This window comes from Halichoeres trimaculatus, unplaced genomic scaffold, assembly GCF_033239565.1.
Source record: "Halichoeres trimaculatus isolate MK-OKI-2021-1 unplaced genomic scaffold, fHalTri1.1 fHalTri1_scaffold_5, whole genome shotgun sequence".
Taxonomy (NCBI): domain Eukaryota; kingdom Metazoa; phylum Chordata; class Actinopteri; order Labriformes; family Labridae; genus Halichoeres; species Halichoeres trimaculatus.
Window position 1 is genome coordinate 6,995,709 of NW_027437183.1, and position 12,560 is coordinate 7,008,268.

At 39.2% G+C, this 12,560-nt stretch overlaps 1 protein-coding gene across 6 annotated transcripts in view; it reads right to left on the reverse strand.

The window, feature by feature from the left end:
* camk2b1 (calcium/calmodulin-dependent protein kinase (CaM kinase) II beta 1) overlaps positions 1-12,560 on the reverse strand; it is a 99,045-nt gene that overhangs the window by 67,349 nt on the left and 19,136 nt on the right. For all 6 annotated transcript variants that reach the window (XM_074670127.1, XM_074670128.1, XM_074670126.1 and 3 more), the window contains exons 3-5: positions 10,140-10,199; positions 8,373-8,427; positions 7,990-8,055 (exon numbers count right to left, since the gene is read on the reverse strand). In XM_074670127.1, coding sequence (XP_074526228.1) covers positions 7,990-8,055; positions 8,373-8,427; positions 10,140-10,199 — 181 coding nt within the window. The remainder of the gene's footprint in view (positions 1-7,989; positions 8,056-8,372; positions 8,428-10,139; positions 10,200-12,560) is intronic.

Genomic DNA, 12,560 nt, shown 5'->3' on the forward strand with positions numbered 1-12,560 from the left:
TTCAGGGCGGGGTGGGGGGGGCTGGCCTGGATGACTGACATTCAGAAGGGAGGGAAAAGGAGATTGGGTGTGTGGAAGAGAGTGTGTGTTTCAGGTTTAGATCAGTACTGCAGGGGTTACACGGTGGTTATGATGGACAGTAGTGATGAGGGGGGTCCAGCTGCAAGTACGCTACAAAGTAACAGTATAAATAAATAAAGAAAACAGTATCTCTGCTCTTCAAACCAAGAAACAGAAAATTCAGAAAAACAGCCAAATCAGCTGAAAGCTCATCAAGCGTACATGTCTTGTGCATCGTATCAGCTGGCATTAATGAGTGGACCACGGCCAAGCAGACAGTCCTCTTCTTCTGGCATAAGGAGGAATCTGCTGGCAGCCCATGAAGAGTGCTTAATGTGCAGTTTTGTCAAAATAACAGATCTCTTCTGCTCACGAGAAATAAACAGGCAAAAACCCAGATGGCAAGAAAAATGATGAGCCTTTCCTCAGGCACTCTAATTTTTTAATTTCAGCATCAACCTTAGTTACAGTCAGATACAGATAACTGTCACCTTTAATTTCCTGCGTTACAATTTAAAGATTTAACTGACCTGGAAACAGCTAAAAGGAGATCCAAAAGAGGATGAACTCTTTAGAGGTCTGCAGACATACAGTTTGCATTGAAGAGAGGATGAATTCCTCCGTCTTGTTAGATGTGACCTTTTCACTTTAAGTGACATGTGGGTCTCTTTGCCACCCGCTGCTGCTGCTGCTGCGAGGCATGGCCCCACCAGCAGCTGTCAGCGAATCAAACTGACATTTTGCAGGAAAATATAACAACTCTGGACCCACTGTGGAGTAATACTGAAAGCTCAACACAAATCCTATCAATCCTACAAGCTCAACAGGCAACAGTGTGACGTCAATAGAGAAAGAGCCATTAACAGGACGGTTTCGACTGGAGTTGGTAAAAATGGGACAGTGTAGTCAATATCACAGTGCAAGGAACAAAAGTGACTCAATACTGTCCTGAAAAACCTGTGATCTTAGCTTTGTTTTAGCTGCAGTTATGGATGGAGGCAGTGCCCATTACCAACATTCGAGTTACAAGATTTGCCTAATGAAGAACACATCGCAGAGATTATGTTCAAGTTTTATAAAGTCTGTGGTAAGGATATCCAAGAGCAAGAGCAAGAGCAAACCAAGTCAATTGACCTTAAGCAGAAAGTATCCATCTAATGAAAAACAGTTTGAAGACCCTGTGAAGACTTTATAAGTGATCTTGAAATGCTTGGTTTTTTTATTTATGATTTAAATTGGGATATCAGCGCCAAAATGTGTTATTTCTAAATTCGACGCTAACCAACAAAGTTTTGCATCATGAATCAAGATTTGTCCTCTCTCCTAATGAGGAAAATGATTTCTTGGATTCATTTTGTAGCAATGCACAGCAAAAAAATTAAACCTTATCAAGTGATTTTGTCTTAACTTCAGTAGAAAATTTCTTTTTAGACTTAATATGTGCCACATTCACCTGATCAGTCCAGAAAATTGTCTAATTTCAGGGTATTTGAATACAAAAATGAGGTCTCAATTCCCTGTAACGAGTAAAAAAAAAAAAAAAAAAAACAGCCAATGGAACAAGTGAAAAGTTACTTGTATTAAAACATTATTCTAGTTTCAAGCAAATTGTTCTTGCTAAAAGCAATTCAGACCCAGTTTTTGTCTTTAAACAACTTGAAACAAGACATTTTTTTGAACCAGTAAGTAGGGAGTGGAAGAAAAAGTCATACGTATGATATCAAACAATATCTTTGTCAAAAAACCTTTTTTTTTTTTCAAATTCAAATTCTTCATTTCAGTCTTTGTTTTTAAACTAGAATGGAAAAAAGTTACCTCTTTTCTACAACAGAGGGTGAAATGTTTCTCTATGACTAACGTGATGTGCATTTTATGGGAAAATATGGCTCCTGATATAGTCTGTGGACATCATCATCATCTTTCAGCATTTTCACATGATCTGGTGGTCAAAAAATTGAATCAGTACCCCAAAAATTATAAAAGAATAGAATTCCAAGAATAGCATATCGTCCCAGGTACTGATAAGCCGAATGTGGCTCATAACAAGTATAATCTGACAATTTTTACCTAAAATAAGACAAAAACATTTGATAAGATTTCAGCGGCCATATTGGTAGTGGCAGGGGCTTCACGTACAGCTACAGGGTGTGTGTCCGTCATGTGACCCTGAGCTGTGCCCCTGATTGGGCGAGCTTGCGATCTTGATATCCTCTGAATGAGTTAGAAAAAATTCACCCCCTGTACAGTGTGTGCGGATAGTAAAATTAGCGATTCAGACGTTTTTTGAACCAGGCTGTAAATGGGTTAATTTTTGCCTTGAAAACAGCTTCTTTTGGCTTGGTGTGTATGTGACTTCCGGTACTTCTGGAGCCAGCCACAAGCAGACACTCGAGAAACGGCAGATTTTAGCACTTCCGCATTGTTTTAAATTCTCAGACCAGAGGTTGTCGCTTGCCTCTAAATCAGTGTTTCCCAAACTTTTTTACAGGTGACCCACTTTTTTGCGGGAACAATCCACGACAACCAAATCCAAAATATGTCCAATCTGTAAATCAATTGACAGAATAACTGTGCAAAGATAAAAAAAGGGTTCTTTAATCATGTTTCTGCATCATTTTACATCTTTTGTACCAGCTAACAGGCCTAACATATTTGACAAATGCATTATGGCTTTGTTAGGCTTACACTCTGAAAATACTTACATTTTTACTGTGACGGGGATTGTGTCCCAGTCATATGATGTTCAGGACAAGATATGAGGATGCGATGTTCATCCAGAATAAAAGTAACAGCATCCGTCCATGCCTCTTTTTTTCAGCGTGACAAGCTGTAACAGCCCTGTTTCTACAGCTGATTCCCATCCAAGATCTGGCAGTGACTTTGAACTGTCAAACTCAAAGGGGTTTTGAATCTGACTTCAAATATTTCTTTTGGAAACTAATGATCAAAGTAATCAATGGGTCAGCTCTTTCACTTATGTGATGGTGACACAGTGACAGCGTTTTCCTCTGAGTGCTGTAAAACAGTAGGAAACATACGGCGGTTTGGCTTTGGTTGTTTGAGTAGTGCCAGCTCATCTTCAGACTTTTGAAAAACAGTTACATGTTTCCAGTTACAGTAAAAATTGTGGGGATGACCCTACACAATGAAACATAACCAGTTATGACAGTGTGAGGAGCCAATCATCAGTGAACAAATCGGCGAGGGGAGACTTCTTCTGGTTAAAGAAAGCATGAATTTCGTGTAAACTAGGGGTGCACTGATCACAATTTTCTGGCTGATCACCGATCTTTAAAAAGCCTGACCTGCCGACACAGATTTGGGCCGATACCGATTTTTTTCTTTTTTTCACAACTGACGGCATATACCTTCAATATCCCAATCTTATCTTGTTGAAAACCATTGAACAATACCTGTAAAACAATATAATCTTCATGTTTTAACTTTAACAACCAATAAAGTGTCCTGAGTTTTAGGTCTCAGAGCAAAAAGCAACAAAGGCTGGCTGTCAGACCTTCCCAGAGGAATATAACATCAGTTTCACATGTAAGGATGGGCCGATCACCGATCACCAATCACCTATCCCCCAAAATCAAGGAAATTGGTACAGATTGATCGGTATATGTCTAGAGTAAACATTTTGAAAACCAATTTGGTGACCCATAAAAAATATCTGGTGACTCACCTTTGGGTCAGGACCAAGATGAAGCCTATGCTGAAGTGCTAAAAGTTGCTGTTCATCAAGAATCTGCTTGAGGCCGTACACACCCAGCCATAAAAACAGACTTGTACGGCATTAAAAACATATTTATAGCCTGGTTCAAAAAACAACGGCTCTGGTCTAACGCTGATTTCGCTATCGGCACACATTGTAAGGTAAGTGTATTTTTTCTATCCCTGTGATTTAAAAGTTATTAAGATCGTTTGATTTTCCAACCACAGGCACACCTCAGGTCACGTGACCACCGGGAACCTTGTAGGTGCTCGACGAAAAACTCACAGTCGGCGTCATAGCAAATGTGGCTGCATCCGTGGATTGGTGTCATTTCACAGTTTCAGGAACAGACAGGTGACAATGCGGAGGCTACGTCCATGTTTCATACAGTCTATGGTCAGGACCCAGACTTTAATAATGACTGCTCTAGAGTCTCTGAAATCGTCAGCAGCACAGTTTAGTTTCTCAAACTGAGAGTCAAACAGCTCTGGAGGACCGCACAGAAGCTGAAGACAGCCATTTACTGCCGTGCTGCTGAATTTCTACAACATCAGACTGTATTTGGTTTCCCTTTTAAACTTGTTGAATGGACTAACACCCACATCACAACTGTCATTATCAAGTATCTTCCTCACTCTTCTCTCAGCCCATTGTCTGTCCACCCCCACTTACTCTACTCCGCTTCCTCTTCCACCAGCGCTTTAGCTGAACTGTGTGTCCGTGAGTCGTCGTGAGTGGGAGTGAGACTTCAAACTACGAGGGTGGTGGGTGGGTGGAGGGTGAAAAAAAAGTGGACTGGATAGAAATTAAGAAACTAAGACCGTCACATGGAAACCACAGTTCATTAGCTTTGCTCTTCTTAATACACTTGTTGTTATGTCTCCTGCTGTGTGATGAAGGGTAAACACAGGTCGGGAATGAAGGTGGTGACACAAAGTATGAGAGGTGTGTCTGGACCACCTGCACCGGTCAAGCTAATTGGACCCTTTAAAAGACAGATACTGAAGGTCTGACCAATAAGAGTTTGTTGGTTTCATTAAAAACAGCAGATTGTGGCAGAGGCTGCTGTTTTGTTTTATCATTAGCAGGATGGTTACAATGTCCTGAGGTTCACAGTTTCCTCCTGGGTCATGGTCTCATTACTGCTGCAGGGATGATTCTGCTGCTGTGTGATACACCAGGAGCACAACCATATGTTTGTGTTAGAGCTGTGTTTTGGGAGGAATGTCACGATTAACATGTATTATTATCTGTGGGGAACAACAGGAACTAATTTTAAGGTGGAGCTGGGGAAACAAGTTTTCATGTTCTGCCTCCAGGAGGATAACGCTCTCGTCTCAGACTGGTTTCCTGAACATGACAATGAGTTCACTGTACTCCAACCGCCTCCACAGTCCCCAGATCTCAATCCAATAGAGCACCTTTGGGATGTGGTACAATGGGAGATTCTCATCATGGATGTTCAGCAGACAAATCTGCAGCAACTGTGTGATGCTATCCGGGATCGGCAATGAACAGGACAGGAAGTTGTGCATGGAAACCATCTAAAATGCCCAATGACTTTCCAAACAAAACAAACCATGTCCAAACCAGATCGAATTTAACTTAACTACTGCAACAAACTGACACAAGGAACAGAGCTAGACCAGAAGTCAACAGTTTGGTGGATTTACAGCTATGCACAGCCATGTGACAGCGAGGCATGTAGCGGAAAATGGGGCACTGTCCGCAGATCAACAGTCAGTCACAGGCTTCGTTGCCTGAAGAGGGAAGTTAATCCTTTGTCAAAGGGTAATGTCAGGCAGGTAGGTGTATGTGGGTGGGTGGGCTCGGCAGCTTGCGTGAGGGGGTGACGACTATCTTTGAATAATTTTCTAATAGTTATAAGCGAATAGCTCTTTTGCTTGAAATGCCCATTCCTAGATGCTATCATGTCAATATGGAAAAAAATCTCTGAGGAAGGTTTCCAGCACTTTGTTGAAGCTGTGATACCAAGAGCTAAGGCCCTGTTTACACAACAACATTTCATCAGAAAACGCTAAAACGCAGTGAAAAAAAATCTGTGTTTACACGGAAACGCTGAGAGACTTAAAACCCTGTAGTAAGCATGCCAGGCCTGTAGGTGGTGCTATGACTGCCTTGTCCAGAAGCGGCTTTTGAGAGATGTCCACTGCAGTAGAATTTAGTTGATCATCTGGTGTATTGGTGAATACTAAGTGCAAAAGTGGAGCAACAGATGCACATTTTGTATAAAGACAGTCAGCAGATACAGCAGATTGAGCAGCAAAAGCTCAACATGGTTGTCCGCAACAATGGTACAGTTGTCCTGTTGTATGCGCTTGAGCAAAGCGGAGTACGAAGTCAGAGTTTCAACTAAAAATGCCAGCTTACTGTTTACACGGCAACAGTGTCGGCAGTGTTTCAAGAAAATCCCATGTTTTAGGTCGGTTGAAACGCTGTTTCCTTGTAAACACAACAAAACTTTTGCCTTTCACTCTAAAACCGTTGTCGCGTAAACAGCCCCTAAGACAGTTATGGAGGCAGAAAATGGCCCAACCAGCCAAAGTGGGCTTAATAAACTGGCTTATGAATGTGTAGATAGGCACAAACCTCTGACTCCCTGGGCTAATAAAAGCTACAGTGAGAGACCTTTAGTTTGTGTTGACTTTGGTGCCCCCTGTGGACAAAGCACCACATCTTACGTCTTTGCAAATCTTGTCCCATACGAGTAGGCAGAGCTTCCTGACTTAAAAAAATATTCATGTTGTCTTTTAACTGTCAAATGCGTCACTTGTAAGGCTGGGACAATGTACTTTTCTCCCAATTCGTTTACAATTCTTGGGATGCCAATTTAATTGAAATGGCAATTCTTTGATATTTCCAATTTTAGTGATTTTTAGTTAGGTTCTTGAATACCAGACCTTGTGAAAAAGTTATATAATGATGATGATGTCTACAGACTATATCAGGGGCCATTTTTTCCCGAAAAATGCTCATCACATGAGTCAGTTTTAAGGATTTATACAGGGGATCTGACATCACGTTACTAGATAATCAAGAATAACATTTTGCCCTCTGCTGGGGAAAAGTGGAAACTTTTTTTCCAAGCCGGCTTATAAACGAAGACTATAATAAAGAATTTAAATTAGAAAAAAAGACTTTTGGGCAAAAAAAAGGTCTGAAAATCGTAAAAAACAAAATCCTGATACTATTGTGAATGGATTTTTTTTCTCATTTCAAATCACTAGCCATAAAAATGCGTTGCAAGAAATGTGAAAAAGGACTGCAACTGTGAAAAATACAATTATACTGGATGAAACATTTAGGGATATATGCATTTAAGGCCACATATGCGTGTGTATCTCCTTTAGACCAGATAAGATGAGAAGGTCAATTCAGATGGTGACATTTATCAAAAACGTCAAAAAGCCGATTTTATGAAGAAATACAAATTATCACAAACTCTCCTGTCCCACCACATGTATTTTAACAAATCAAAGCACATTTTGTTAGTCATGTCTTAAAAATGACCTGCTAATTGTATCCGGCATTCCAGGTATATTCACAGAAATCCACTCTAAAAGTTTCAGAATAGAATCAAATATTTTATTCAAGTAAGTCTGGTAGATCACAAAATGGCCTCTCTATTAATTTAGAGTAATTTCATCACCAGATTAAATTCTTTACAGGAGCTTAAAAAGGAGTCCCCTTAACCCTAAACCAAGCACAAACCTGCAATACTTTACAAATATCAGGCTGGATGTGATAAATAGACTGGATCACTTTTCAGAGTCGGAGCGTTTTCTTTCTACACCTGATTTGGCCAAAGTGTTTAAACCTTCTGTCTGTCTTTTCTCAGTGTGAGAAGTGTAATACTGACGCTTTAATATCCAAGAGAAGCAAGAACAGAGGAGCAAAGAGAGGAAAGTGGAGGAGAGAGGAAAGGAGAAGTAGTTTGGCCTTGGAAACAAAAAGGAAAAGCCAGAAGTCAACAGAAAGAGAAAGGGATTGAAGTAGCTGAGAGAAAACATGAGCAGAAACAGGAGAGCAAGAGCATTGAAGAGAAAGACGCAGAGTTAGAAAGAAACGAGGAAAACATGAAGACGTAAAAAAAACACAGAACGAGAGGAAGTAAACAGACAACACAGACCATTTAAGGACGAGGAGGAGAAGCTCTTTTTTCACACATACAGGAGTGACGGCTGCGCTCCTACCTGGCGTCGGCCTCGCTGTAATACTCTCTGGCTACAATGTCCTCGAACAGTTCACCCCCGGTCACCCTGCAAACACACACACACACACACACACACACACACACACACACACACTTATTAAATTGTGATGGTTCAATTGAAAAGTGGGCACTATGAAGGATTTACAGGATTTGAACTTCATTTCTTGTTTCCTACACCATCGCCCCCCAACCTCCCCACCTTCCCATACTGTTACCATGGAAACTGGAGGGAATTGCCGAGAGATGGATGTGGAGCGCGTGGGTGGGTGGTGTGGTTGTTGTTGTGGTGGTGGTGGTCGGGGGGTGGGGTAATATAGGAGAGTGAGTTATGTAAGTGTATGTGCAGGCAGGGAGAGGACTCACAAGTCAAACAGGAGGTAGTGGAAGCCCTCCTCTGATATACTGTCATGAAGACGAACTGCAAGAGAAAGATCAACGTCAGTTTTTAACGTCTCTATCAGGGCTGTACAAACCTGTTTCAATGAACACTATATTTGTTAATTATTTCTTTTAGTGATTTTGATAAAAAATCAGCCCCTAAATGTGCTCAAATATCCTTGTTCCATCATCACAGACTGATGAAATCAATCTTCACCTGCCCCTCAGGTGTCTCTAAAAACCAGATGATAAGGAGTCAGTTTTCTGCAGTGTTACGTGCATCGTGAACATCACCAAATTTTGCTTCTTACTAAGGGAAATGTTCTCCATTGGGGGGCGATATGGGGAAAATATGTCAGGACGTTTTTATGCCAGGATCAGAATCCATTCATTTAAAGACGTCTGCTGTGAGAGTTGTTGAGTTTCTGCTAAATGTACAGAGCTTTACCTTTATACAAGTAGCCCATGCACAATGTCAAATGAAAGCTAAAGGATGATTGGCCACTGGGCCTGTTTTTGGACACGTCTGGTCCATGTGAACTATTAACAGCTGGGTTCAAAGTGTTACGCTCTGAGCGAGTGTACACTTATGTCATCTTTCTTCCTGCTGTTTCTTAATTGCCTCACACCCACGTGTTGTGTATATAACCATCCAGGTTCTAGAAACCACAGGGGGTCTTAATTATTGAGTCTCATGTTATACATATTTACAGTACAGTAATGAGTTCAGGCAGTAAACACGTCTATTTAATCAACAGAGTTGTATGAATGCTGATTTATACTTCTGCATGCTGGCACAAATAGAGGTTCATGTATAAAAAGGGATTTAAATTTTGATGTTCACAGAAAATGGTGATGTATTTGGATATTGTGTACTTAGAGTTATCTAAAGCAAGAACCCATGGAGCCAAAGAATCTGTTAAAAAGACTTGGCACACACTCTTAACTAATCTCCGTGGACTTCAGATGTAATATGCTACTGGAGTTTGGTGTTCTGGTTCCAGGGAATGGGTGGGTTTTTGATGGGGTTGTGATTTTTTATTATTAGTATTATTTTTATTTTTATTTTCCTCCTTTCTCTTCTTTTTTAACTCTGAATGATTGATCTCTCTTATTTATTTATTTACTTATTTATTTCTATATTCTGTTATCATGATCATCACACATATTCTCACTAGACTTTAAATGATAGAAGTCTAACTTTATTATTGTACCTTTTTATAGGAAAAAATAGAATAAAGTAAAAATTTGATAGGAAAAAAAAAAGGTAAAATAAAATTATTTCACGGTAATGGACCACTATTATTGTACCTGTTAACAGGAAAAAAAATGATTTAAAAAAAAAACACTTTAAATTAAAATTATTTCACTGTAATGGACCATCATTATTGTACCTGTTCACAGGAAAAAAAATAAAATAAAATCTGATTTAAAAAAAAAAGCTCTTCAAATTAAAATTATTTCATTGTAATGGACCATTATTATTGTACCTGTTTACAGGGGGAAAAATGATTTAAAAAAAACACTTAAAATAAAAGTTATTTCACCGTAATGGACCACTGTAATTGTACCTGTTTACAGGGAAAAATAAAATAAAATTGGATTAAAAAAAAGAAAAAAAAAACTAAACGAAAAAAATAGATGTCACTGTAAATGGACAATTATAAAGTGTTTTTTTATTAAATTAAAAGTTTATTTATCCCATCATTCAGATGATACCAATGGTTAAAAGAGAAATGGACATGTCCTTACCAATGTTGGGGTGTTTCAAAAGGCGACAAATCCGAGCCTCTCGCTCCAACTTCTGATGATCTGAAAAGAAGCAGAAAGAGAAAAAGAGGAAAACATGAGAAGCTTTTCTTAAAACCAGAGACGATCAGGTTGGATCGGAAAATGTAAAAGAAGGAGAAAGGAATGTGAAAAACAAAGCAAAAAGCGGCATCCAAAACCACTGAGAGCTGAATTACAAGAATAAATCATGGTTCTTCTTTTGACCAAGATCATGATGGAAGCAGAGTTTTACCAACTGGATGCATCCAACAATAATAACAATGTTTCAAAATAAAGGTGTAGCAGTGTAACATCTTTGGAAATGAGGTTTGGGATAAAAAAACAACACCTGGTTGCACATCACGATAGCTTGGTTATATCAAATGAAAGGTGCAGCAGGAAAAAGTGAAGCTTTCTTTTGCAGTCTACATTATTTTCCTATTTCTACTGGAGAAAAAACAGAAAAACCTTTCCTACGAGTTAGATCACACGCCTACAGTTCAATAAGAAAGCTATAATTATACACATTCATACTGTATATGCAGATTTGCTCTTATACGAGCGTATATTTGTATCTTATATAAGCAGCTTAATGATGCCACCAACCTGGATTCAATGGATAGAAGGCTGGCAGCAGTCTTAACCTGAATACAATACACACACTCACTCACACACTCACACACATATCTGTGCACACAGGGGGTGGACCTCCCTGTATGCAGAGCTCTGCAGAGAGCGCAAACATAGAAGCGTGTTCTTTCACATCCATGTTCAAGTTGCACGGCTCCGAAAAGAACAGGCACACACATCCACCCTGGCATTGAGGAGTGACAGTGAAGTGTAAGCCCAGTGATTATAGTCTAAGAGGATGAGAGGAGGGGAGCAGAAATGTTATGGCAATTATACAGCACAAAGCCTGGCTGCTGTCTTCTTGTTGAAAGACCAACGTATTAATGATGGTGCTGCTGTTTCACAAACAACCACCACGGCCTCACAATCATTTCACTTCTCATTTGTTCTTCTTTCTGGATGTGGTAAAGTAAAATAATGCTGAGGATGCTTCGATGTGGTAGTGGTTTGCATCTTCAAGTGATCGCCACAATGATGGTAACTTCTGATCCTTCACAATCTAAGATCCTCCACTCTTGGCCAGAGCTTTTGATTTCTGCACATTACTGAAAGACAGCATGTCTAGAGTCTGAAGGGGGAAATTATTTTGCAGCAGATCACTGTTTGGTTTGTTAGTTTAAATCTTAACTGTGGTTTGTTAATAATCTTTGTTTGTCCTTGAAATTGACTTTCATTTGTTTACCACACTTTACTTTTTTTGAGATCCTGGGTTAGGAGTATGAGAGGACTGACACAGAATCCAAAGTGCTGCAGGTCCAGTGTGAAGTCCCATGTGACCTGCTGGTTGAAGTCCACTGCGTTTTTTTAAGTCTGAAGTCGACACATAGGATCATTTTTGTAACTACACCAGTGTGACTTCTTTTTTTAACCTTGACTTGTTTGACTACAAACTTACAGGTGTCGTACCTGAAGCGGCAGGACGACCACCCACCACATGTTGACTGACGGTCTAAGGACAGCACCCCAGGTGTGTGACAGCATGTAGACCCCTTATCCCAGCTTACCGTCTTCTGAGCTTCCTGATCACCACAGCGGTATCTGGTGCTATCCTAGGAATGACCTTGGCCAAATCCCAGTTCATATATATATATATATATATATATATATATATATATATATATATATATATATATATATATATATATATATATATATATATATATATATATATATATATATATATATATATATATATTTATATATATTTATATATATATATTTATATATATATATATATATATATATATATATTAGAGACACAACTAATGAATTTATATAATTATAATGCCTAATCTATATCTATACAAGGGATGGGCGAGTACCAACATCAGGTATCGGTATCGGGCTGATACCAGCCTTTTTTCAAGACATCTGTACTTGTGTAAGCTGCCGATGCCAGCCAACTGATACTTAAGGCAAGAAAATCTTTCGTCGAGCAAGTCCTTCTATTTAGACAACATGAATGAACCAGAGTATTAGGACTTAACAGTTAAACTGTTTCAGTTTGCTTTAAAAAATACTTAAACTCTGACAGTTATTTTATTGTGCACTTTTGATATTATTTTTTTAAATATTTATGAAATAAAAAAAAAGTAAACTCAGATAGAGTTGTTTGCGTTTTATTTTGGACTTACTGTCAGAGTGACTGTGCTGTCTTTGATCAAAATGATGTGTCATTGTAATTGAAACTTCATGTATAAAAGTACCAGTGGTATCAGTATTCAGTATCGGCGAGTTCTCAAGACGAAGTACTTGTACTGGTATCGGTCTGCA